At 39.2% G+C, this 26,645-nt stretch overlaps 1 protein-coding gene across 2 annotated transcripts; it reads left to right on the plus strand.

Moving 5' to 3' along the window:
• The first annotated feature begins 4,852 nt into the window (after nt 1-4,852).
• scarb2a (scavenger receptor class B, member 2a) lies at nt 4,853-20,712 on the plus strand. Of its 2 annotated transcripts, XM_010730897.3 has the most exons (13): nt 4,853-5,373; nt 9,718-9,875; nt 10,102-10,249; nt 10,553-10,747; nt 11,489-11,580; nt 11,989-12,108; nt 12,508-12,686; nt 14,398-14,516; nt 14,709-14,782; nt 14,908-14,959; nt 15,045-15,197; nt 16,392-16,439; nt 16,773-20,712. In XM_010730897.3, exons 1-13 carry the CDS (start codon nt 5,251-5,253, stop codon nt 16,902-16,904), a joined length of 1,593 nt encoding a protein of 530 aa, XP_010729199.1. In that variant the 5' UTR covers nt 4,853-5,250; the 3' UTR covers nt 16,905-20,712. The 2 variants fall into 2 exon arrangements, with proteins under 2 accessions (XP_010729199.1, XP_010729200.1); XM_010730898.3 differs by lacking the exon at nt 16,392-16,439 and having other exon boundaries at nt 16,773-16,904.
• Nucleotides 20,713-26,645: the final 5,933 nt, after the last annotated feature.

Raw genomic sequence — 26,645 nt, forward strand, 5'->3', positions numbered from 1 at the left:
TGTTGCGTTGATATAAGGAGGGAGCTGCAGATAGGGAGGACAGATGATGGAATGTGACTGGTTGGTTTTCACTTTTTTTACATCACACAGACAGCACATTGTTGCTGTCAAGTAAAAATACTTGCTGTTTAAGAAAGGCTGGCTTGATTTGTGCATGATTGCTATGTTGTTTTGAGATTGCCTGGTTTAAACACAGGGCTGAAAGTTTTTTCTATAACAAAGTTGGTAGAATTTTCCCAAACCATAAGAAACTAAAATGAAAACTCAGCAATTCAAAGTGAGAATTCACATATCACGTTGCTTGTGCATTGCCGTTATATTCAAAAAGCCATTAAAAAGTAGGAGCAAAAGTTGTTTTGTAGTTTTCTAGACATGCATGGTGCCCAGAGAATAAATCCTACTGACTTTGGTGACCCATGAAGATCACCTTGAAGTTCATGTTTGTAGATTGGAGTGAATATCTTGACAGATATTAAATGGATTGCCATGAAATCTGGTACACACAATAATTCCTCCTCAGGATAAATTGTAATAACTTTGGTGATCCTCTGACTTTCTATTTAGCGCCATCATCAGGTCAATTTTTTTTATATATACTCTGGTTTCAGAGCAAATTCCTCCAAATCTACTGCTGGCAGCTGTATTTGTGTTTAGCAAATTAGCAAATGTTACTAAAATTGTGAACATAGTAAAAATTACACCTGCTTTGGGACTCTCATTGTGAGCATGTTAGCATTTAGCTGAAAACACCACCACTGTACCTCAACTACGGCCTCATAGAGCCACCATGGCACCAGACTCTTGGTCTTCTCATTAGTATTAGTCTCAGTTCAAACACACCTGTTTATCCTTGTTGCCTTGATTATGCATAAATTGATAACCTCAGATAGCTTTGTGACCCAGGGCGTTGCCACTATTATTTGTACTGTACAACAAATGATAAAAAATAATTAGCAGGATATAAAGACATTAATCATTGTTTGACATCTTATTTAGCATGTGTAACATTCACACTGTGCAAAGTACACAGTGAATCCACCCATTAAGACTCATGCAGGGTTTACTCCTTGCTTGTGACCATGTCTGCAGTCAAACTACACTCCCTAACTTGATAACAACTTTCTGTTCACCAAGTGAAAATGAACCACAGCTAGTGAGTTACTGACTCTGAATCGTACTCTTATCATAATTATTGGGTGCGTGAGGGTGGTGGCCTTAAATTACTCCCAAACACAATGTGAAGTGAAGCCCACATGAGTTAGCACATTACCCATTTTGCACAGTTACCACGTTCTCACTCAGTGAAGCTGATTGTGCAGAATGTATGAAACATTCAAAGAATACCTTCTTCTCCAAACTCATGAAAGGACATTTGTGTCCATATAAATGTGCTTGCTGTTGAGCCACATTTACACTTTAACCAAAGTGCAAACCAAAAGCTACTGGTGCAAGTTTTTGGTATGGGACAAAAATGTTGTTGGAACACAATGAATGATCTGTGGGGACAACAGACACTAGTTTGAAGAAGTTGTCGAAAAATATTTAGCCCCTGGATAAAAGTCTCCTTGTTGTGGTGTGTATGAATGGTTGCCTTATCCTTGCTATGAACCCCTTTTATGATGCTCAGCATTAGCATGAGGTATTCACGTAAAAAACAATCTCTAGTCATCAAATAGCTTTGTGTAGACCATCAAAGCTGGGTGTCTTCAGCGTCCAACAAGTCCAACAACAGAAAAAAAATCAGTGTCGCTCTGCTGACCAAACATAAAAAGAGACCATTACAAAGGTTGAACTGTTTTACCCCGTCACCCTCCCACCCTTTCTTTTGGCAGAAACAATGTTGCTGCATTACTTGACTGTTATCCTTCCCCCCTGATGATTTTCTTTAGCATTTTTTACTTCTCTTGTTTGAACAGATGCTGCCCCCCTCCTGCAGCCCCCCATCCTCTGGGATTGCCATAAGGCTTAGTACAATGCAGTAACCCTCAATTACATTAATGTTAAGAGTCCAGCCCAAGCAGTTCCTTCCACTAAGCAACATCAAACAATATGATGTATATCACTTCCTCTGGAAAATTTGTAGCCTTTTGTCCAATTTTATTTATGAATGGATTATGAAAGAGGCGGCTGCATGACCGTGCTCACCTTTTCAGTATGTCCATTACTGCCCATAAAGCATTTTATGCCACAATATCAAGTTGGCTACCAACCAAACACAAGCCAGCGAGTTGGATGAATCTGTGAATGACTGATTGAGCTGGGGAGTGGAGGCAGCCTTAACCAGCCTTCTCATCTCATTACATGTCCGGGTATCTGAACTGGCATCTCGTCCACTAGAATTCGGGGGTAAAAGCATGCTCTTGAGCAGCTGGTGTGGTCTGTAAACAAGGACGGTAGTGGCTCACATTTCCCAGTGTCCTGTTTCAGCCATACACAGAATCCAAAAGGCATCGAGGAATCACTGTGAAATGTCACCTTTGACCCTTTGTGACATTAGAACCTGATCAACCCAAATTCGTGAGCTTGACGTTGTGGAAAACCGATGGCATTTAGAGGTGTGAAACAACAACAAACCTTCAAGTTCCTTCAAGAACCTTCGAGTTCAAGTTAATTTTCACTGTTTTTTTCAACAGCTACAAGCTCAGTGGTGCAAAACATGACTTTGAAGCTGCACATTCAAAGAAATCTGAATTGCATTTCATACTTATGCCGTTTAACGTTGTGAACAAAGTATCACTGTACTGGTGTTCCTGCTGCTGCTGGGATCAAATCATAGTGAAAAAAGGAACAAAGATAAATTTGATAAAAAATCAATGTTCACTGGACCAAAGCTCTGAGAAAACTGTCCAACCAGCAGCCAAACATTGCAGAACTCAGATCTGTAGTTGCTGTTTTTTTTCACGTGGAGCTGCAAAGTTAATGTCACTGCTGTTTTTCTTTTCTGCATCGTACATTAGGAATTTACACCACCCTGTTACCACTGAAATATTATAGGCTACAACACGTTTGCAAATAAGGAACTGTTTCCATAGCAGCAAGACAGATATGGTCAGAGTCCATGTTCAAGCTTCATTGTCGTTCAGAATCTACTGCATTCGCATTTGTATTTCATGATTGCTGCACAGACGTAGAAATGTAAGGCCCACCCACCACTCCTGCATAGCAAATATCCAAAGTTGTTATTCATCAATAGTTGAACACTCAACAACTCAGCTTATCTGTCTTATCAGGACAGTGTGGGAGTAGTTTTATCAGCTTGGTGAAATATGCAAGCATCCTCACAACTCTTGATTCAAATATTGAATATTTACCTACACATACATGCACCTCTTTTCCCCCCATCTGAGCCTTTACAACACACAAAATACAGAAAAAACATACTTGTAAAATAACCAAAATTGTTGTAACTTTAACAGAAAAATAGGCCGTTATTGCTGAGAAGCTGACAGAGAAAATAGGTTTTCATGGTCTTTGATGAAATCTTACCGAGGCAACAGTGTGCTGTCTAACTGTAATATTACGTAAGAAACAAACAAAAAGCAAATATTGCATTGGATTTTGTTGACCACCCTGCAATCAGACAACCCTGATTTAACAGAGCTGTCACTATCCAACATGAAAATGTCAATATTCACCTCACTTATCCATTTGTGTTGCTGCAGCATCCTTTTTTTATAAAGTTGCACGATTTAAGCATAAGTAAAACTTAGTATTTATGACTGCAAAGTCCAGCACCTCATCTAAAGGTTAAACTCCATTTTCATCAACAACACTGCTGACAGTTAAACTGTCTTGCAGCCTCTTGCTGCGACATTTCCTCTTTGTGGAGAAGCTCTTGTACTTATAATTTATGTTTGTCAATATTTAGTGGTTATTTGCCTCTTGATGACCATAATGCAGACCATTTATCATTCACTTTTTTTTTCTCTCTCTCTCCGTTATTCCACTACAACATCATCTGTGGTTTAAGTGGGCTCCACAGCAGCCGCTGAACATCCACTTTCTGTCAGTGGGTGAACATGCCGATGTCAAGTCCTCCTTTATAGGAGCCCCGCCCCGAAATCAGTCGATCAAATTCAACATCACACTCACCAGCGTCTGACCAATCAGCGCTCAGAGGGGGTGGTCTCGAGACGGTGGTCCGGGAGGGTAGTAGCCAATGAGCGTCCGAGTTGGTCGGACAAAGGGCTCGCGTCAACGATCGTTGGTTGCTTGAATGACACATTATTCATGTGCACGCTGGCTTATTTAAGGAGACTCGATGAGGCGAGTTAGCGGAACCCTTATAAAAGAAAGTCGCGGGGTGTGGAGTGATTTCATAGTTACACTATGTGCAGTGGATGGAGGAGATGATGTGAAAGTTTTAAACGTTAAAGTGAGACATATTCAAACATCCCCCACCCTGAACATGAGCATGTACACACTCCTGCTAAGCTCATTAGGAAACTACAACCACCTGCGCGTCCACGTACATGAGCACGCTCCTGCTTACTCATTCATAATCCGAGTAGTGTTATGTTTCACTGGAGACTCATACATGCCAGTATATTCACACCAGAGAAGAATCACTGTTAAAAAATAAAAATAAAAGCTCAATTATTTATATAAATGTATAAAACGAGAATAATCTGTGCGTAAAGACGCGCCCAGATGGGAGGACTGAATGTAAAATAAAAAATAAAAAAGTAATAATTATGTTTAAATTTTGCTAATATTGTTTGGAGCAGTGACATCAGTCAGCTTCATTGCTGCTGTTGCCTTCGTTTTACACACACCCACCGCCCATGCAGCCTCCCCAAAACGACGCTTCGCCTGACCGAGTTCATTAATGCGTAGAGGAAGGGGAGGAGGTGGGCAGCTCTTCTTCTACGTCCCGATGTGCTGAGAGCTGCTGTTTCACTTCACCGCCGCCTCCGAGCAGCGCAGTCCTTCCCTCTCCCTAGGTGCCAGCTTTAAGTGTTATCTTTCTTCTTCTTCTTTTCTCCTTTTGATGAAAAGTGCCAACATTTATTTTGTATTTTTTTGGATCCTCCTTTACCTTCAAACCTCGCTGGAGAAGATCAACCCAAGGGCGGTGAAGAGAGAAGTTTAAACCCAGAATCTGCTGCTCAGAAGACGCCGGATCCGACACATCAGCCTCGCAAATTTTTTTTTGTTAAATCGTCTGTTGTTGTTTTTTTGAGGAGGGGAGAGGGAAGTTATCATCGACTTCAGTGAAGTTTTATCGGCTCCAAATCCGCCCCAAGCATCATGACTCGGAGATCCTGTGCCATTTACGCCACCGGCATCGTGTGCGCTCACCTCCTGATAGTGGGGATCGCCCTGGTCGTGGCTCAAGTCTTTCAAACAATGATACACAGCCGGCTAAAAAAGGTGAGTTGCCCGGTAAAAAACAAAAACAAACCAAAAAAAAGCCATTGGTTGGAGTGGGTTTCTTTTCTTTGACACTTCACCTTTCTGACACACTTGAGGGGTTTAAATGTTTCATCTGCAGTGACCAATCATGCGCATTCAGCATCCCACCGGTAGTACACACTGGGTCACAAGACCATCCAGTGTGTTTGTGTATATTTGTCTTTTAATTTGATGTGTTTGCTTTTATTTGTGAATTGTGTTTTTTTTTTTTGTTGTTGTTGCTCCATTCTGCATTCTCCTGCATGAATCCGCATGATGTGAGGTTGTCCAGCGTCTGAATGGCTTGTGCAGCTTCGGGGTTTTTGTTCAAGCTCTTAAAGACAGATGATTAGAACATAGAGATAATAAGCGAGTCGCTGGAGGTAGAAACCCCCGGTAACTCCCACAAGGGGAACATGATTGTGTGCCTCTGTGAGGTGAGTTTATCATGACCTTACTTCATTTTGTGCCATGCAGACCTCCCTCTGACATACCTTTTTAAAATTCCTTTACGGATCTGCAGCGTTCATGCGATCTGTCTAGTCGTCACATGATTCAAATGGCTGTTTTTATTGACCCTGGAAACATAAAGAAGACACATTACATTGTTTATTCCTTTCAGCTGGTACCGAGGAATCTCTATAACCTGTACCGGGCGCTGTGCGCATGACCCGGTGACACATTTCTGTTTGCGCAGGCTTAACGTGCAGACTTCTGGATGGTTGTCAATTCTGATGCGGGTTACCGGTAGCAATAGTAGAAATTTCAGTCAGCAGGGACTCTTTGGGTGAAGAGGGGGGAGGTGTTCAGGTCTTCAGGAATGGGGGAAGGGAGCCTGGGTGAGCGGACAGGCGAGTCAGGGAGTCCCTGACTTCCAGTGGTTGGATACATTGTAAGTTTACATGGTGCTGCAAGAAGAGGATGAGGGGCAGCCATCCACCTTTCTGAAAATCAAACATTCATCCAGACAAATCTGTATTAATTTGATCAACACACAGATATAAAGTGTGATTTAAAAGGTATTTCAAGAGCTTGAATGATTGAGAACATAAGGTGTGGATCAGTGGGAATCCCCCCAGATCCCCGCTGCTGTCTCTGTAAAATTTGGGGCTTCACAAATGTACCATGACCCATGATCAGCTCTTTCCCGGTCTGTACGAGTTAACCAACACACAGGCTCTTTTTTAAGTGAGCAGGTTCACTTTTTGTAATGATTAGAGTGTTCTGGAGTACACTGACGCTAAACATTAATTTCAGTCCTGTGTTGGGTTGAAATGTTTACAGAAAAGACCTTAAGTTATAAAATGTGTTTAGACCAGTAGACTTGTGCTGTGACACATCTATATTTCTGCAGCCTGGTGGACCATTAGTAAAATATAGCAGCAAGCAGACATTTCTAATCGGCTTGAAGATTATAAATGTCTGCTTGTTGCTATATTTTAGGGCATGTAGGTGGTGGCTTGATGGGGTGGGGGGTTGGCAGCTGACAATCCCAATCCCACCCTGCAGACCCTTTAAATTCCTCACATTTTTTCACTGACTCACTGAATGACTGTGTTGGATGCTCTCTGCAACTTCACATCACAAAGTCAGTTCCCCCTTTTTAGAAAAGGCTCAACGTTTTGTTTAACCAAATAGGGGACTCGCAGACAGCTTCCTCACTGGTTTTATTTCCCCCTCCTGTAGTTTAAACTTAGGTCTTTAGGTCTCATTTGTGTCTCTTTTCAAATTACTGCAGCATCCCAGGGGCTCCAAATTAAAAGAGTTATTCAGAGTTCATCAATGGGGGACAAAATTCTGATGTGTCCAGCGATTACATGAAATGACAGCACAGCTAATCCTCTTTCACCACAGTCTTCCTCTCGAATTAGGCTCGCCTGAACATGCTGAATGGGCTCCAAAAATCTACCTAACCTGATGTTCGAATATGGGTCTCTGTAATAATGGTGTAGCCTAGTTGTTTGGGACGGGTCAAAAGCTACCTTCAGGACACAGTCTCTGTATGTCTCGCGAGCTGGGTGTGGAGGGAGGCGCACACATAAGCCATGCAAGGAATCTGACAGACTGGTTGGCCCTCAAGGGCATGATTTTTGCCTTGGAGCAAACCTTGCAGTTCCTTATTGTTTTTGTTCCAGCTCCGGCCTATCCCAAGTCATTCTGCTAAGACAAGAGAGCTAAAAAGAAAAACACCCACTCGTGCCACTCCTTTTAGCTCTCATCGGCAGAACTGACTTTTCAAGGTAGTATGACTGTTGTTCAAGAACAAGGTCATGCTGGTAAAACACAGTATCTTTTAGCTCAAAATGTACTGCTGACATACAGCTCAAAGCAGAATTCAACACAGGAGGCACTTGATCAATTTGTTTTTAGATATTTGTCCTGTTTGCTGTTTTCCACATGCTGTTCTGAGCAGAGTCTTGTCAAGCCACAGCCACTCATGTTTGTCTGAAGTTGTTTGACTAAGGCAAGGTTGACATTGCCTTCAGTTTAATTTGAATTCATCATTTGATGACTAACTTCTCTACCCTTTTTTTCTTATGTTTGTTTTTGATAGATCAAGGTTTTTTGGGGAGATAAAATGATGTCCATATATCTGTGAGGAAGGCCTTTCGAAAGACCTTTGTTCAAGGTTGGCAGACACAGGGATTCAGGCCACAGTCACTCATTGGTCTGTTAAATGCTGCAGGGTAAAGGCCAGACGAGACAGAAGTCTGTTTCAAAAGTGACAGAGTTTGCATTTTGCTTTTAAAAGGGAACAAATTAGGTAACATCTGCTGGTTTGGCATAATGTTTCTTTACAAGTCCTATAGTGCACTGACTTCACGTGACAGTCATGCGCTTCTTTTGCATTACCTAATTTCAGTTAAATAATAAAATTAAATACCTCAAGTTCTTTTTAAATGTGTCTTCTCTCATTCTGAAGACATTTTTTGGAAGTAGTTGCACAGCTGTGACGTCAGTTTCTTTTAAAGCAACAGTGACGTGGGTTGAGAGTTGATATTGGGCATTGCAACATGAGTAATTAAGATTATTAGATATAAGATTATTAGAAATAAAATAAAAAAAATCATGTAAAAGACACTACAGGATCATATATGAGGGTGCTGAACACAAACCCCTCTAGTGCTGCAGCCATTCAGTCAGTTAATTAATTGTTTGATCTAAAGAAAATTATTTTTGGACATTTTTCAGACTAAACAATAAAGAGACTATAATCAGCCCTAAACCACTCAAATCATTTTTGTAATGAAAGTTTTGTACATGCCCAAATTAACCTTTCCCCCCCTGTCTGCAGTGTGTTTTGAATCGTACATTTCTCCTCTGTTAGTTCATCGTATCAAAATAGGTATTTTGGTTGACACCCCCTGAGATCTAATGTGGGTCTTTGTAACGTAGCAACAGGAAGAGAATGCGCAAACATAAAACAAACAAACAAACATAAACATAGCGTAACGGATTTTTGAAGGCTGGAAGTTGTAACCCAAACAGGAAGTGAACAGCCACACCCTAAGTTATATGCTTTTCCAATGGCAAGTGCTTGCGACTGCAGGAGACAATGTAAAGCCTCTCTCAAGTGCATCTCGCTGCACTCGGGGGATAAGTGTTTTCAGGAACTCAAGATAAAAAAGATACAAGCGGAAATGGGTCATTTCTCCTTTCCCAATTTTAAAAATATCTCCAAGAGTGGGAAAAGATGTTTATTTTTCCTGGGTCAAACATCTTCAGTTATCATACTAGCTGTTGTCTTTTACACTGGTCTAGTTAAATGAATCTGTCACTCCTGTTGAGACATGTGGCAGTCAGGCTTATGTCACATACTTACTACTGACCAATTTTCATGTTTGTTTTTCCACAACATGATCACAGTCACAGACATCTGTAAAAATATACTCATATTTTGCATGTAGTTGAATTTGTAATACTGCTGAGATGCTATATTGTCTTATTATTATTGCAACACATTGCTAGATTGTGTGGGCTGACTAGTATCCCACAGTCAGATTCTTGCCTAGGCTTGCTGAGGTCAGAGGCTGCGTGCAGAAGATTTTTTGTAGGCCCTGACTCTTTTTTTTTTTTTTTTTTTTAAGCTATGAAGGACTTTTCAGTACTTTCCTCTGGGCTTCAGGGTCTTGGCCTAGCATCAGCTCCTTACAGAAAAGTGCCATGTCTGCTCTCAGATGGCACTCATTCAGAACAGCAAAGACCTTTGGGTGGAACAACTCACCTTTTGAGCACTTTCAAAAGTGTGAAATCTAAATGATTAAGGTTTTTTTGTGTCCTATTTTCACAATTTGAATTTGTATCTTTCTCTTTTGCCCATAGGAAATTACTTTGACAGAGAAGAGCCAAGTGTTTGAGTCATGGAAGAATCCACCTCCACCTGTTTATATGGAGTATTACTTCTTTAATGTGACCAACCCAGAGGTGTTCTTGGCAGGCGGGAAGGCTGCTGTTAAACAGATTGGACCGTATACCTACAGGTATGTTTGCATTAGAACCTGCATGAAGAGCTGCAGCTGTAAATGTGTTTAAGATAATAGGCCTGTATTGTGATGGAAAAAGAAACTGGTTATTCTTCTAGCTGTGTTTGTTAAAGCCCTGTTTTAGGACAGGCCATCTTAGATCTGGTAAATCTGGGAACATTTTGTTAATGCAGTGTGAAATCAAAACTAAAGACATCTGGGCTAACTGATCTTTCCACAACAGGGAATACAGGCCTCGGGAAAACGTGACTTTCCTGGAGAATGGCACCAAGCTTTTCGCTGTGAACCCCAAAACATTTGTGTTTGTGCCTGAGAAGTCAGCTGGTGACCCCACGGTTGACATCATCAGGACTGTGAACATCCCATATGTGGTAAGACATTTTGACTGTTTGGGTAAATGTGTGTTATTATAATCTGCAGCAGCCAGTTTATGGAGTTTAAGTAATTCGATTGGCATGCATGTTCTTACACACATACACTATTATTCTCCTAACGAACTCCAGGCCATTGTCCTCTTGATTTTGTTGTGACATTTTGACATCTTTAACAAACACACTTTAGTCACATGAAGAAAGACAAAAAAAAGAACAGCAACATGTATTGCAAGCAAACATTGTGCTGTGTGTGTTGGGATCTGGTCTGTTTTTTTGACTCTTATTATCTTTTGTCCTCAGGCAGTGATGAACGAGATGAGCTCCTACTCCTTTTTCCTGCGAACTGTTATTTCTATGTACATGAATTCTCTGGGCGCTGAGGTCTTCTTGGCCCGCACTGTCCACGAGGTTCTGTGGGGCTTCAAAGACCCTATTCTCACAAAGCTCCACACCATGAAGCCTGAAGTAGATGAATATTTTGGGCTGATGTGGAAGGTAAACTTTTTTTTTTTTTTTAAGAAGCAAGCTTGATGTTTCTTCAGTGCAAAAACCTTAAGAAAGCTCTAGCATGTTGGTTGTTGGGGGTTACTAAAGCAACAGACAAGCGTCTGGTACTGTCACATAAGAGAAGTGAGATCGGCCTTCTGCTGATGGAAGATGCTTGTACTTCCTGTTTATACAGCAACATCTGCAACAGATGGGTGACAACACCAACCACAACCTTGTGATGCTGAGTGCAGGCAACTCAAATGGAGTTCTTAAGTGGAGTCGATTAATTGAATAGAAAATTAACTCTTCGGTAATTGTTGTTTGGGTGTTTGTTGCTTTCCTTCATCATATATGACATTAAGCTGAATATTTGGGATTTGCAAGACGAGAGGGAGAGAATGTGTATTTTTCACTCTTCGTGAAATTTTATAGCGCTCTAAAATATAAGTATATTTATAGTGTACACACATATAGTGTTTTCTCTGAGGGTCAAAACAGTTTATGTGAAAACACCTACCAGTTTGTGTTCTTCAATCAGTGACCTAATGCCTTACAGTGTGGGAGTCTGGTCAGAATATACTAAGGGTCATAATACAAAGCAGTATTTCTTTCACAATCTCCATGCCTCTTTGTCAACGAGACATAAACACAGTTTCTGACTCAGTGCCTCCCTGCTGTATGCTCAACAGTTGTCTGTCACAGCAGCTTTGTCTGAACCTCGTGTCTGGTCTCGTCTTGTTTTTACAGAAAAATGGCACCCATGAAGGAGAGTTTGTGTTCCACACCGGCGAGGAGAACTACTTGGATTATGGCAAGATCGACACATGGAATGGCCTGAGGTAAAAACTTATCAGACAGTATCCTTTCCCCTTTTTCTTGCTAAGGTAGACAATAGGAAATGCTTCTCAGCATAATGAGTATCATACATATTATTATATTTACCTTGTTACGCAACTATTGGAAAGTCCAGAGGGGAAAGCCTTTGCTCCCTGGTTTTGGGTAGAACACGATTGCAAAATAAATGTTTGGATATCCAAAGTGACTTTGTACTTTGCATGAATTCAGATTTTAGTAGTGGAAGAAGTAGTCAATTGCTTTATTTACATAAAAGTACTAATACCACTGTGTATAAAATAAAATAAGAAAATGGAGTAAAAAGTAAAGTATTTCTACTGAATTGTTGTTGAGTGGAGTATACAATGAAAATAACACTAATGACACCTCTTTTTTCTTTTCTCAATCAATAGAGAGATGTCCTGGTGGTCTTCCAATCAGAGCAACATGATCAACGGTACTGACGGTGCAGTCTTCCACCCTCTGATAAACAGGAACGAATTGCTCTACATTTTTGCTGCTGATCTCTGCAGGTATGCACGTGTTGCTTATGTGCCTATAAACGTGTTTACAGTCAAAGCATCCTGGTAGGGCGAGAACCAGAACTCCCAGTGATGTTAGGAAATTGCGGCTGAGTCATACACACTACTCCACTGATAAGGAGTTAGTGGTTATTACAACTTCTGATAAAGCTGGCCAATAACCCCAAAACACACGTGAGGAAGTCGATGAGCATGACCTGGACATTCCTTTGATGCATTAAGGAATGGCTATACAGGAAGTGATTCTTTCTTATTTTCTTTTATAGTCCTGACTGCCTACTACTTCATTTTTTTTATTGCTCTTAAGCTCCTTTTTACAGTTTCTTGACAGCACTCAGTTCTTTCCTACTTTATGATACCCTCGGTGCTAACCATGTCTTCTTTCCTTAGGTCTATCCATCTAGCCTATGTGAAAGATGTGGAGGTAAAAGGCATCCAGGCATACCGCTTCGCACCCCCTAGTGATGTTCTCATGAGCCCCAAAGACAACCCCACTAACGAGGGCTTCTGTGTGCCAGCTGGAGACTGTCTTGGCACCGGGGTGCTTAAAGTCAGCGTTTGTCGAGAAGGTAAGACACTGCCCCATTTCCCTCCCCTCTCAGTTGTTGTAGAGCCTGACCCACTTCCTTTTGATGATTCCAAACCAGGCCCATGACACAGTTTCCCCCGCTTTTTCTCCCCGCAAAAATGTCCTTTCAGTCAGCGACCGTGTCCCCTGCCTGGTATCTGACATTCCCACTGTTTGAGCATGCCAGATTTTACTCAATACACGGTTCAATGATTAACTGTGCTGACTGTGTGTGGAGGCTATTGAAGCAATGTATGGTTGTCTTTGAGTGGAGTGTGATATCTCTGATATGGTGATCTTCGCTGGCCTTGGCAGATTGTGTAATACTGACATGTATGCCACTGTAGCTCTAGGGCTCTGCTATTTGTATGATTTAATACTATAAAATCTTATTTTATTTATTTATATATTTAATTTCATTCCATCATATGCAGTACACACACAGTGGGAGAAAAAAAAAACACCTTGTAAAACTGTGTCAAAACAGGATGTATTGAATAATTTCAAAAAAGGTTGGTGCTGATTGAACATACATCCTAAAACCTGATTGGCTGTCTACGTTTGCTCTGCCGACTCATATGAGGTAAATGCGCCTGATTGGATGGATTTATGTGATGCCAGCCGAAGAACCAATCGAGACGAAGCACTGTTGTCATGTGCAAAGTGGTGTCATTCGGAAACTGTCTGTGTGGTTGAAACCACATGAAGCAGTCAAATATAGTCATAGTTGACGCAAAAGAAAAAATATAATGTTGCTCAAAACTTTAATTTCCTTTCAATTGTGTCAGTTGTAGCAACAGCAGCTGTATTATTTAAGGCTGACTACAGTATTTTCTAATTCAGTACATTTTAAATTAATGTTCTTTTAGGCCACAAAATAATAAATAAATCCAGATTTCAGCATTTCTGCCCCAGAATCTTATTGCTGGCACTGTGAGTGGGCCTTCAAAACAGCATTTGGACCTTCATATATATAATTTAGCTAAATACAACTTCAAGTTATAGAACTAAGTATAACTTATAATAAAGTAAAATTGAACATTTGGTCCATTGACAGACAGAAAATGAGTCTCACTCTGACTATACTCTAGTTGCAGCTTCTCTAAAATGACGATCTGCTGCTTTACTGTGTTAATTATTGACTGGATCTTTTTTTTTTTCTTTGACTGTGGGGGACAGTTTTTTTATTGTTTATCTGGTATTTAAAAGATAAAATATGAATGGCAGCTCTAATATAAAAGCATTCCTGTAGAGCATTGTTTGATCTTGGTGTTGTTAAGGATGAATTTTATTTTGTACTTGATTAAAGTGTCTTCAGGAGTTTGATATTTGAATCTGTTACCAAACCCTGACAGAGCACCCTTCATCTTTCATAATACAGCATTTCTGTTATGTAAATCAGAGCTTTGTGAAAAGTTTAGCTACAAGGAGAGATATTCAAAGGAAATGTAAAGACAGAAATACTCTTTGCTGTGTCAGCTAATCATTACAGTACAACCTGAAAAACATTGTTCATGCTATCTGCTGCACTATTTGCCACAGATTATATCCCTATCCCTATACCGTATATCTCTACAAAATACCAGGTAGTCCCTTTTATCTTATCTCATGTTTGTTCTTTCATCTTTTTTTATCCCTTGTTGTTAGACTGAGTCATCTCAGGATTCAAACAGGAACTGACTCATATGTTTGCTTTACTTATTTCCTTCAAGGCGCTCCCATCGTTGTGTCGTTTCCCCACTTTTATCAAGCGGACCCAAAGTACATCAACGCCGTTGAGGGGCTTAGCCCCAACAAAGAGGAACACGAGACGTACCTCGACCTGCAACCGGTATGGAGGAACATGGATTTGCACGCTTACATTTGATAATATTCATAGTTCTGTATACCTGAGGCGGTTTGTTTATTAAAGCAAATTGCTTCTCTAAATGTAATTCAATCATTGTAATGCTTGACAGAGTAGTTTTCTTCCTGTACGTGAGAATTACTTTTAAAGAAAAGTTTCTCTTTTTTTTTTTTTCAGACCACAGGTGTTCCCATCCGTGCCTGCAAGAGAGCTCAGCTCAATATCATCCTGAAGAGGGTCTCAGGCTTCCCGTAAGTTGAACTTCATTGCACTCTGACCCAATTTGCTGTTGCCACACTCTGTCCCAATTTTGGCCACATGTTGAGCCAGATGTCCCTCCTGACCCCCCTTCTTCTCTCTCTTTCTCCCCCTGCAGCAAAACTAAGTACATCAACGAGACAATTTTCCCCATCATGTTCGTAAACGAGGTGAGGATTTCATTCATTGCAGTCTTGAGACAAACCTGTTCTCATAAGTCAAACTGAAGTCTATAATAATATCTCTCAACCATAGACGGCAACAATTGACGATGACTCCGCATCTCAGATGAGGACACTGCTCCTAATCGTGACTCTTGTGTCAAACTTCCCATTGCTCATTGTGGGCATGGGCATCATCCTGTTGCTGGTGCTTGTCGTCTTGTTCTGCCGAAACCGCCAGAAGAAGGTAGGATTTACCCCTGTTGCATTAGACTTGAGTGTAGTATTAATCCACTCAGTTACCCTGGTTTGAACAGTGTGCTACCCACTGACAATAGCTCATAGAGTAAATGTGATGTAGACTTGATAACAGAAGTAAATTGGAGTTTGACTGTTTTTGTTTTTGCATGGTTAAGTTTCTTGAGCTGCTGCAGGTTTAACCTCAAACAACGTGCATGTTAATTAATGCATTGCATGATGCCTGTGCAGCAGAAACAGCATGTGCAGTTTTCCACAATTCTGGATCAAATGGTGTTTTGTTTTTTTTGTTTGTTTTTGGGTTCTTATTCTTGCTGAATATTTTCTAACAGTCGATGCATGTCTTGAGTCGATGAATTCTTGAATTCAGGAAGGAAACATCTTAGTTTCCCTGCTGGTCAGTGTAGCGATGAACTTGCATAACTCTATAGAGTAGCAAAGTGCAGTGAACTAAAATAGTCCTGAGAATTCTGTGCAGTGCATGTACAAGTCTTATCTATAACCGTGCAGGATTGTTGATCTGAACCCTGGCCTGACCACCCCAGATTACAGATTATTGTAGTAAAGGTTATTCACTGTCTGGAGAGTGGCCTACGACACGTGAAAGAAATAGTTTGGTGTTATGGGAAGTATTCACTTTATAGTTAGATAAGAACAAAAATACCACTCACGTCTGTATGTATATGACGCTAGAGCCAGAAGACAGTTAGCTTTGGTAAGCGTAAAGATTGGAAATTGAGGCTATCTTTGCTCCAAAGGTAACAAAATAATCCATCTATCAGCAACAGAATTGAGTTGTTTTTTGACTTTTTGTACAGATTAAACAAATAAAATGTTGAAATAGTAAGCTTTATAGGAGTCTTTGGACAGAGCTAGGCTTGCTGTTTCCTCTGGTTTTCAGTCTTTGTGCTAAGTTTAGCAGCTGTGGCTCCATATAGAGCCTACAGATACGAGAGTGGTATGAAACTTCTCGTCTAACTCTTCCCAGTAAAGTGAATAAACACATTTCCCAAAACGCCAAACCATTACTTTTAACGTATACACATGAATTCAAGTTTAGACCTTTAGCGTAGCTTGAGACAATGTTTGAAACATGCTTAATTGCAATATGAAGAAGTGTTGTATTAACCATGTTCTAATTTTAATTTTCTGTAACCCCCCTTTTTTCCTTTTCTGTTTTTAGAATGAAGTAAAACGTATTGATTTTACTGAAGCTTTTCATTCTTTTACTGTAAGTCTTAATTTTTGCCTTGTTTGCTATTCTCCTTTTTAATTTGTTATCCATCATCTCTGATTATTATCATTTTATTTAATTATCTTTATGGGACATGTTACTCCTTTTTAAGTTCTCGCCTCACGTGTATTATGTTTCTTTGTTCTTTAAGTTAATATTTTCTGTGGTGGTTTGTAGTAACTGGTGCATATTTAGATTGTTGTGGTTCACTGTGGACATTTCAGTCAAAACATTTATTCTCATTTTAATGTTGGTGTAAAATATTTGGACGTCTTGCCACTTCCATGGTTCATACTAACGTCTTCTGTCCTTCAAACTCTTCCCGTTCAGACGGTGAAAGATGACACAGCCTACACTCAGGTCAGTGACAAACCCGATGAGCCGTCAGAAACACCAGCCAACCAGCCAATGAGGAATGGCTCCTACATTGCCATGTCTCCAGTTGAGGCCCAGAAGTGTTGATCGAGGATCCCCTCCCCAAGTGTGGAGCCCAGGAAGGGGGCTGAGGGAGCAGCACATGGGTGTTACATTACCATGGATGGGGGTTAGCATACACAGTGGGCTGGTTTTTGACTTATTTTTGGGGGGGGTGGGGAGGATAGGGAATGGGGTGGGGCACAACCCCCAGTAAGTGTTTAGTCAACAAAGACATTGCTCCTCTCACTGAGCCCTCTTATGACTGTCTGTCCTCCTCTACTCTACCTGCTGAGCATGGCCCTCACTGCCTGCCGTACTGCAACACAAAAAAAAACCCCACACTCTATTCCTCATTTCCGTCCTGGTTGGCCTTTAAGATGAAGGGACTCTGGATGGGCTCGGCCGGGACAAGCCTTTTTCCATAATTCTTCTGAGGGAACATGGTAGCATAGGTGTCGCTATTGTACACGGATGCATGATCTTTCGGAGCAGACTCTGCCGACTAATATGGCTCAAAGAGAGTGTTGAGTATTCACATGAACAACAGTGGGTGTTGTTGTTACCGTCGTATCCTTGCTCTTTAATCTCCATCAGTGCTGCGTGAGGAGAAAACTACGAGCCAATAGATTTCAAAAAAGCCCCCCTGTAAACTGAATCACTAGGACAAAACTCTCTGAGCTCCTGGGCTCAGAGGATAAAATTGTTTTGCTCACAAAACTGAACTCAGCATATCCTTTTTGTAGAAAAATAAGAAGAGAAAAACAGACTGAGCCAACCTATTAATAGCATTTTTGCCTTCTTTTCCTAAGATGAATTAGTGCACACACGCACACACACACACATGCACACACACACAAACATACACACACATTGCACTTCCAGTATCATTTAGTGAACGTGTGTGCGTGTGTGTGCACCATCATCTTACACAGGACAGTGGGCAACTATTTTTCTTGATACAGGCACGGTATAGTGTGACACCTGGAAAACTTGTGATCTTGACCCCCTCCTCTCCTCGTTTTTGTCATGATTATCTTTTTTTTTTTTCTCAGAACACTAATTAGAAAAACAGAAACATTCAGAGACCTCAGCTACATTTCTAAGTCATCATTGGTCAAGGTGATTACTCGTTGGCTGTGAAATCGTTAGGAATGCCACAGGTAGCTGCACCTTGTAGGCTTCATCACATGTTCAAAACAAAAAGGAGAAAAAAAAAACACCCACCAAACTTACAAGGGAGACTTGAACCTGCTTTCTGCCTTACAACGGTTCAGTGTGTTCTTTATGTTCATACATTGTTCAAATAAGCTGGAAATCTCTTTTGTTGTTATTGTACATATGTGAAGAGGAAATTTCTTGATACCTCTGACCAAATCCAGCAAGCAGTTCTCCTAGGTGTGCTGAAAGACACTAACTTTGCTCTGGTGTCAACCGCTCCTGCACGTCTACACTGTTACCTATTAGACAAAGCACAATTTGGATTGCTAAAACCAGTCCTCACACAAGGCTACCAGGTTTTTTTGTCCTATTATACTGTATATATTTACAGCTGATCTGTCAAAGACACTGATAAGTGCCGTGACAATTTAAACAAAAAGAAAAAAAAAAGTGGAGCCATTGGGTTTTGAGAGGAGCCCTGTGCACCGCTCGCCGCTGTGCAGTCATTCAGTTTGCCAAGGAGCTGTAGGCATTCAGGCAAAACCGCAGCACACAGCACTTGAATTACTGTTTGTCTTACGTTTCATGTCGTGTTCATTTCATGTCCACCACACTCGTCTTGTCACACGTCAAACCCAGTGGTAGTTGCTAATGGGAAGTGAATTTAAGGCCATAATACTGTCAACGTGGAAATTCCCTGCACTCTGTCTGGAAATTGTGCCCTGTGTATTTTTATTGTTTGTTTGTTTTATTTAATTTTTTTGTCCTGATCATTTCGATGCAGGTGGTCCATACATTCAGTACATTTCAATGGTTTGTCCTCGCTAGTATTGGTTATGAAGGATGTTGTTGTAAAATTACAGACATCCACGCCTCTGTGTTACTTGCTTTTCAGCACATGGGAGTGTCTTCTTTTGATATACTTTTATATTTGTTATTGCTGCTAAAAAATGCCATAACCTATGGACTTGTATTTGTACATGTGGTATTAACCATGTTGTGCTCGTATTCGGTTTTGGGTTAATCAACAGAGTCTTAAAAATCTTGAAGGCTTTCTGTGTTGCCAACCAATTTGACACCCGAGCACAAGATACAAAGCCCAAAGCTTGCTGCCATTTATTGGAATTAGCAGTCACACTTATCACTAGCAACACTTTTGTAAAGTTATCACATGTAACCACTCTATTAGCAGATGAGCTGACCATATCACATGTATCGTTGGGGTTTATTATAGGATTAGTAAACTTAACAGGTGGATGGAGGTGCACAAAAAGAGCGAGCCACTTCAGCACCGTCTAAGATTTGTGTCAGAAGTCTGATACTGGGATAAATAACACTGTGGAGAGAAAAGTTAAATCAATTCACTAAAGGCCTTTTTATTACCACCACTCTTGTGTAAAAACTCATTGTTATGCACCCTTGACTTGAACCTGAAAGACCTTAATCCTGATAGTCATGTGTGTTATCTATAGTGTCTGTTCAAACACACACTTGAGCCATCACTCCTCCACTGACTGACTTCTACTACACTGACCTTTTTAAGTCCAATCTTTCAAGCCCATTGGCTCGTCCCTGCTTGACCAAAGATAACCTACATAGATCTGCCCCAGCGCCATGTTTACTCTCCTCTGCGATAACGGCCGTGCCACAAAACCACCACCACCACCTACCTTTTTTTTTTTTTTTTCTTTTTTTTTTTTTCTTAAATGGTGCCACAACTTGAAGTATTTACAGCAGTGTTGTGTGAGCGTGAATGGTCGTGTATATGTGCCTTTTTACATCGAGGCAAAGACAACTTTTAAAAAAAGAAGAAACATTGCAAGTTGGTAGTTTGATGGGTATTGCTTTTTTGCAAGAGCAGATAAAAGTAATTGTGAGCAGATCTCAGTATTATGTAAGACAAAGCAATACAGAATTGTATGAAAAAAATGTGGATGTTTTGTAAGGGGCCACATGATATTTATGTATGTTTTTTTTTTTTTCTGTTAATGTCACATGTATAGACGTATTTCCTTTTCTGTAGCATGATTTAGTTTTTTTTGTTGTTTTTTTTTTGTAATATTCAGCACATTTCATTTTGATCATTTCATTGTTTTTCACTAAAAACACACTGAAAATACAAAAACGTGTATAAGATGGACCAGTATGCCACACCGGGGTCTGTCAGATCCCTGTAAAATGTCTGTAAAGTGTTAATGAATGGTTTAAGGTTGTTTGTGTTGGATGAGTATGAGAACTTGTGTGAGTAAATTTGTTTATAGATCTGATGCACCATATCTGTAAAACTGGAGTGATTTGTACTGGAAGGCTGATTATCTTGATGACTGAGTAAAGTAAAGCATTGATACTGTGTAATTATCTAGATGAATGAAGCCCTCCTTCAGGGATGAGCACTAGTGCCATACCATCCTTTTTTTATTATTGTTTTTCCTTAATTTCTCTTTGGTGTAACAACCACATCTCCCCATTTTGATGTTTTGAAGTCACTAACAGACGTTTCCTCTTGAGATTTACTAATTTATTTTGCTGCTGAAAATGACAATCCCGCTTGTCATGCTAGGTGCAAAATGAATTTGAAGTAATATCCCTTTTTAGTTTTGATAATTTACACTGCACAAATGTTTCTACAGTGCTTTTGTAAACATTTCTAGTGTATTTGCAAAAAAATAAAAGTTGCAATTAAGTGCAAAGTTAACACGGTCGTCTGCTGTCTTTTGTACCAACAGTATATGATAATAATGTCTTTGGACTGTGAGAGGAAGTCAGAGTATCCGGAGAGAACCCATGCAGACACGGTGAGAACATACAAACATGCCAACGCCAAGCAAAAAAGGCCCTGACCGAGATCCAAAACAGGAACCTGCTTGCTTTTGAGGCAACAGTAACCACTGTATCACCGTGTCGCCATTAGTCATACTTAAACGTCACAATTAATTTGCTTACAAAACAATATTATGGCCTTTCCTTACTTTCATATATGTAGAACAAGTCACTGTGACTCACATTTTCTGCTGTTTTTGAAAGTAACTAAATACATTTACTCAGTATCTAAGTACAAATCAGAGATACAATACTTACGCATTTTAATTTTATGCAGCTTTCTACTTCTGCTCCACTACAATTAGAGGACAATATAGTCATTTTCACTTCACTACATTTATTTGAAAAGTGTCATTACAAGTTTTCCTGCCGCATTAATTTTCACTCAACACTTAGGGCCCTGTGACCGTTATGAGGGCCCTGGCCCCTAAACTGGGAACCACTTGAATAGTTTACTTGCAGTAACCATATATAAAGTTGTTAAAACAAGCTCCACCTCAATCAGCTACAAAAGTGGACTTTTTGCATACAAATGTAATAAATACAGGGAAAATGGAAGCTGTCATTTTCCCTGATTTGACTATTTCTACAACTGAATTTGTTTTTCCGGGGGTTGAAAAGGTCACACGTTTCTATTAGTCATCTCAACTTGTGACAAAGAAGAATACACAAATCGCCAATGGCTTTTTGTGTGTAGCAGCAGCTCTCTATTCTGTTTTCAAACTTATGCCTGCAAGGAAGTTTCATTCTTCCTGTCTGAACTCTTCTGAGAACTCACATCATATGTTTCTGACCTTGAGGTGGCATTTCAGGGTCTGCAGACGTCAACATGTACACTTTCTCCTCTCAACTTATTTGACCTTCAGTGTCTGTGGACCCTACAACTCTTCTCTGCTTGTTTTTTACTTGTACATTCTGGAGTCTACGTTAATTTAGGTCAGTATTTTCATACATTTTTACCTTGCCTCCACGAGCATAGTCCGAGATTGGATTTGTAACCAAACAAGATAATTTCCTGCAATCCCTGAACAACAGCCCATGGATACTCTGTTCCCAACAGCTCCATCTAACAAAGGCATAATATCCGTTATGTATATCTTTACAGACGGCATCTCTTGATGGATTGAGAGAATGGTCAGATATATTTTCAAGGATACACTCTTCATCAATTTGTGCCAGGTATGGCCTACTTCAATTCAAAGTAGCACACAGATTGCACTTGTCTAAAGCCAGAATCGCAAAGATGTATCTAGCAACTGATCATTCGTGTGATAGATGATAGATGACTTTTCACCTGCAACATTAGCTCGTATGTTCTGGTCTTGTCCGAGACCCTCGGGTTACTGGTTCTCTATATTTGATGCCCTATCCAAGATATGTAAAAGACCAATAAACCCAAACCCTGTCACGGCCATATTTAGTATTCAATGTGAGGATGCTCATCATCCTAGGGCACAAACTGATCACATTGCTTTTGTCACCCTCTTAGCCAGAAGAATAATTTTACTTAATTGGAAACAGGCTGCCCCTCCCTCCTATAAACATTGGGTTAGAGATACGGTGCAACTCTTGAAGCTAGAAAAGCTCTACGACGTCCTAATGATAATTTCAGCAGGATATGGCAACCATTTATTACATACCTGCTCGAACAAGTATGAAGTTTTGTCCTATATGTCATGTATATATTGTGGTTATTGTGGTGGTTTGTTTTGATTGCTTTTGTCAATGATACAATGTCTATTAATATTTTTATGTATTTATTTATTTCTTTATTTTCTATTTGTTTTTGTATTTCTGTATATGTGATGTTTCATTTTCAATTAGTAAAAACACACATATAATATGTGTGTGTGTCTACAAGTTGTTAGCAATTGGATCAAAGTGATGTTCCCTTTACAAACGATCCTGTAATTTACCAGCTGGGAACCACTGGATTATGTGAGCAGAGCTTTCACTAATGATTTTTGTTAAAAACAACTAATCTGCCTTACCTTTCACCTGATTGGCAGTACTTTTCGTTTTATAGTGTAAGCAGTTTCTTAATGATTTCCTAGAGCATGTCTTTAAATAACTGTGTTATTTGTGTGATTAATAAAGTTTCTAAAATTTAATTTAAAAAAAGGAAGATTAAACTATACCTAAATACTGTAGGCAGAGCCTGTGTAAAAGTTACATATTTTTACACAACATCTAACAGCACAATAAACAAAATCAGAACTTCTATTTCCACTATTAGTTGTACTAATTTTTTTCATGGAAATTGGAGCTGAAGATGGTAACGGTTTATTTTATGAGGTAGTTGATATATACAGATTTTCTTCATTTGTTATATTTTGAATATGAAATAAGTGCCTCTTTTTGCTTTTTGTCCAATCACAGGCCTTATTTTCATATAATCTAACTTTCAAGATAAATGATGGGAAATTATGGGAAATATTGTTATATTAGAGCCCTCAAAACTGGATGAAAAACACATTCTAGGAAATATGAGAAAAAAATCCCTTATTCAAGTAAAATTAGCAGCATTTCTCAAGCTGCACAAATTCATAATATCTGCCAGTGTCTGATTGATCGTACACTCAGAGACCTGTGAAGCACACAAGAGAAGTTTCCTAAAAGTGAAGTTAGGCCTTCAGTCCATGAATAATCTCTCACTGTGAGTGCTTTGAGACGCTCCAGTTGACTGAAAATCTTTCATTCAAATGTCTTCATTAGGACAGAGCTCCAGCAGCTTTACAACAGTAAGACCACCTGCAGACAGTGAACAATAGATGCCCCCTTCCCCTGGTGCACTGGAAAAATAGGTCTAACTGCCTACTTCTTTTGTCCCACTTCTCACCCGCGTGTGAGTTTCTATGTCGGGGGCGGTGGTGGCTGGATTTGAAAAGCAGCAGAGGACAGGCAGCAGCACGCCAGCCTCCATCTCTGGGGTAACACATTGGGCTTGTTTTCACATGTTCTGAGTGTTGAGGAAAAATAATTTGACATATTGCAAAATATGCTAATTTGCATAATGTTAAATGGTATTTTGAGAAGACTGACTGGGTTGTTGGTTAAATATGAAGCTCATTGAAGTTAAGCACAAAGACTGGGAAAGGGGGGAAACAACTAATCTCAGTCCAACTAGCCAGCAGGGGTGGAAGAAGAATTCAGATATTTTAGTTGAGTAAGAGTACTAAAACTACAGTGTAGAAATACTCTACCATACCCAATTTATAATCATATATTATCCATCCATCCATCCATCCATATCAGCTGGCATTGGGTGAGAGGAGGGTACACTTTGGACATGTATATTATATTTTTGTACTACAAATATTAATGCATTTAAGGCGCAAAAGACTTTAATGTTGCGGCTGGTAATGGTGCAAAGTAACTTATCAAGTTATCAAATAATTGCTGTTGAGTAAAAGTGCAACATTTCTCTCCTAAATGTAGTGCAGTAGAAGTATAAAGTAGCATAACATGGAAATCCTCACGTATTGAAGTACGAGTACATCAAAATCTTACTCAAGTACAGTAACTGAGTAAATGTACATGTCAGACAGTAATGGAAAAGTATTAATCTGACAACTTTAGTATCAGGTTACTTTGCAGATTAGATTTAACATCAGTAGTTAAAATAAGCACCACCTTGATCAGCTACAGTAAACTCCTACCTACATGTGAATGCATTATTCAATAATATGATGTATGATAATTTAACATTCACAGAGATGTTTGTCTGCATTTTCATACTTTAAGTTTAATTTACCGATAATACTTCTCTACTTTTATTTAAAGTAAAATCTCGTATGGCAGATGACTTACAATGGAGGATTTCTACACTGTGGTATTGTCACTTTTAACGTAAATGATCCAGATATAATTTGACTTATTTGCATCTCAAGTTGAGATGAGGGAGCCAGAGTTAATTTAGTTTAACATAAAGACTGGAAACAGTGGAAAAAGCTGTCCAAAGGCAGTGAATACACTACAAAGCTCACTAATAACATGATGTGTCTCTTTTGTTTAATTTGTACAAAAGCAAAGTACATTTGCAAAGACTTGTAACAGAACATTATTTTAGTTTCAGTTCTTTTTGTACTACAGGAGTTGACTTCTAGGTCACACCGTCATCCCCAGGTAAAATATCACTGAATGTAAACGTTTGAGTTGTGCAATGCTTTTAATCCAACCTCATTTAAACTGTAGGCAGCTCTGGGCATGTTTTAATGTCCACCCACTTAAAAGATTACCATTTGAAAGACAAACTACAGCCCTAACCACAAACAATTATATGGAGACAATGCAGTTAAAAGCTCAAGAATTTCTATTATCTGTTACTGCAGCTCAAATTCAGCATGTAGAGCTTTTAGAAATCCCAATAAGCCTTTTTTTGTTTGCTCTATTCCCAGTGACTAATACTCTTGGACAGTTTTGGCCAATTTCCTTTTGAAGGTACAATGTACTTCTTTCGAAATCAGTCATCAGTTCTGAGAAGTTGCACACATGGTTTTTTGATTAGTTAAAGAAGTCGCTGTCATACTGATGTACTCTGTACTAAATGGTCTCCTGTGCCACCTGCTGGTGACTCTGATCTAATCTGACTGGCAAGGAAGAACAATACTGTAAATTACATCAACATCCATCCACTCATTTTTTTGTACCTTGAGAGAACCCATGCATATATGAAATAATGACTAATTTGACCTCAAAACGTGTTTATGTTGTTTATGTTCAGCTTTGGGAATTGAAATCTAGTTTAATAATCTTCAATAAGCTTTTGAGACTTTCATTATGTGGACTAAAATCTGAGGGAAATTAAATGTTTTAATTTAAATGTTCTACTATTACTTAATTTATTGTAAAATTGGCTCCATTTTATTGTGTGATATCTTGTTAAATATCAGCTTTTTATTTTATTGTAGAGCTGAAACAATTGATTAGTCAATGAGATGATCATCAAAAAATGAATGTCAACAGGAACTGTTTGGTTTTCAGTTTGTTTTAACTGATTAATCGTTTATGTCTTTCTTCAGAAACATGGCTTCTCATTTAAGTGAGGATTTCATGCTTTTTCTTTGTCAAATGACAGCATGTTTGAGTTTTTGAGCTGTTGGTCAGACAAAAACAGTAATCTGACATTGGGCTCTGGGAAATTATATGATATTTCCCAACATTTTATACACAAAATGATTAACTGATTAGTTGAAAAAATAATTGATAACAAAAATAAAAGTGGCAACCCTGTATCATTGCATATTGATGTTCTGTTTGATGTAGATGTACGCTTAGATGATTTAAAGAGTAAAAAATGAATGAATTAATGAATGGATAGGTGATATGTATGCAAGAAACAGCCTCAACAAAAACCTGTGTGATGCATGCAACTTTTGTAATGATCAGATTACTCAGTTTTTTGAACTTTTATTTACTATTTACTTCTGTTAACAGAGGAGAAATGTATAGAAAATACTGGATAAATATTACGGTATTAGTGTCGAGCCCTCTTTAAATCACTTACCTCAAACACAGACACAAACAAATACGCCAAATTTGTCTGTGAGATATATTTACAGTAAACATTTTACATGGTCAGCATATATTTTACATAATAACAACGTTTTACACATGCACACACAGATTTCTTCACGTCTCTTTTGGTTGAGTTAAATGATATTACACAATATGGGAGTTTTACCTACGACAGAAACTGATGAGATTCAACAAAAGTCATTCAAACAAAAGTAAAACACCACTTTGTTTTCAAATATTTAAGGAACAGTTAAACATTTTGGTTATTTACTTTCTGTCTTCATGTCTGTG

This window comes from Larimichthys crocea, chromosome III (genome assembly GCF_000972845.2).
Source record: "Larimichthys crocea isolate SSNF chromosome III, L_crocea_2.0, whole genome shotgun sequence".
NCBI classification, from domain to species: Eukaryota; Metazoa; Chordata; class Actinopteri; family Sciaenidae; genus Larimichthys; species Larimichthys crocea.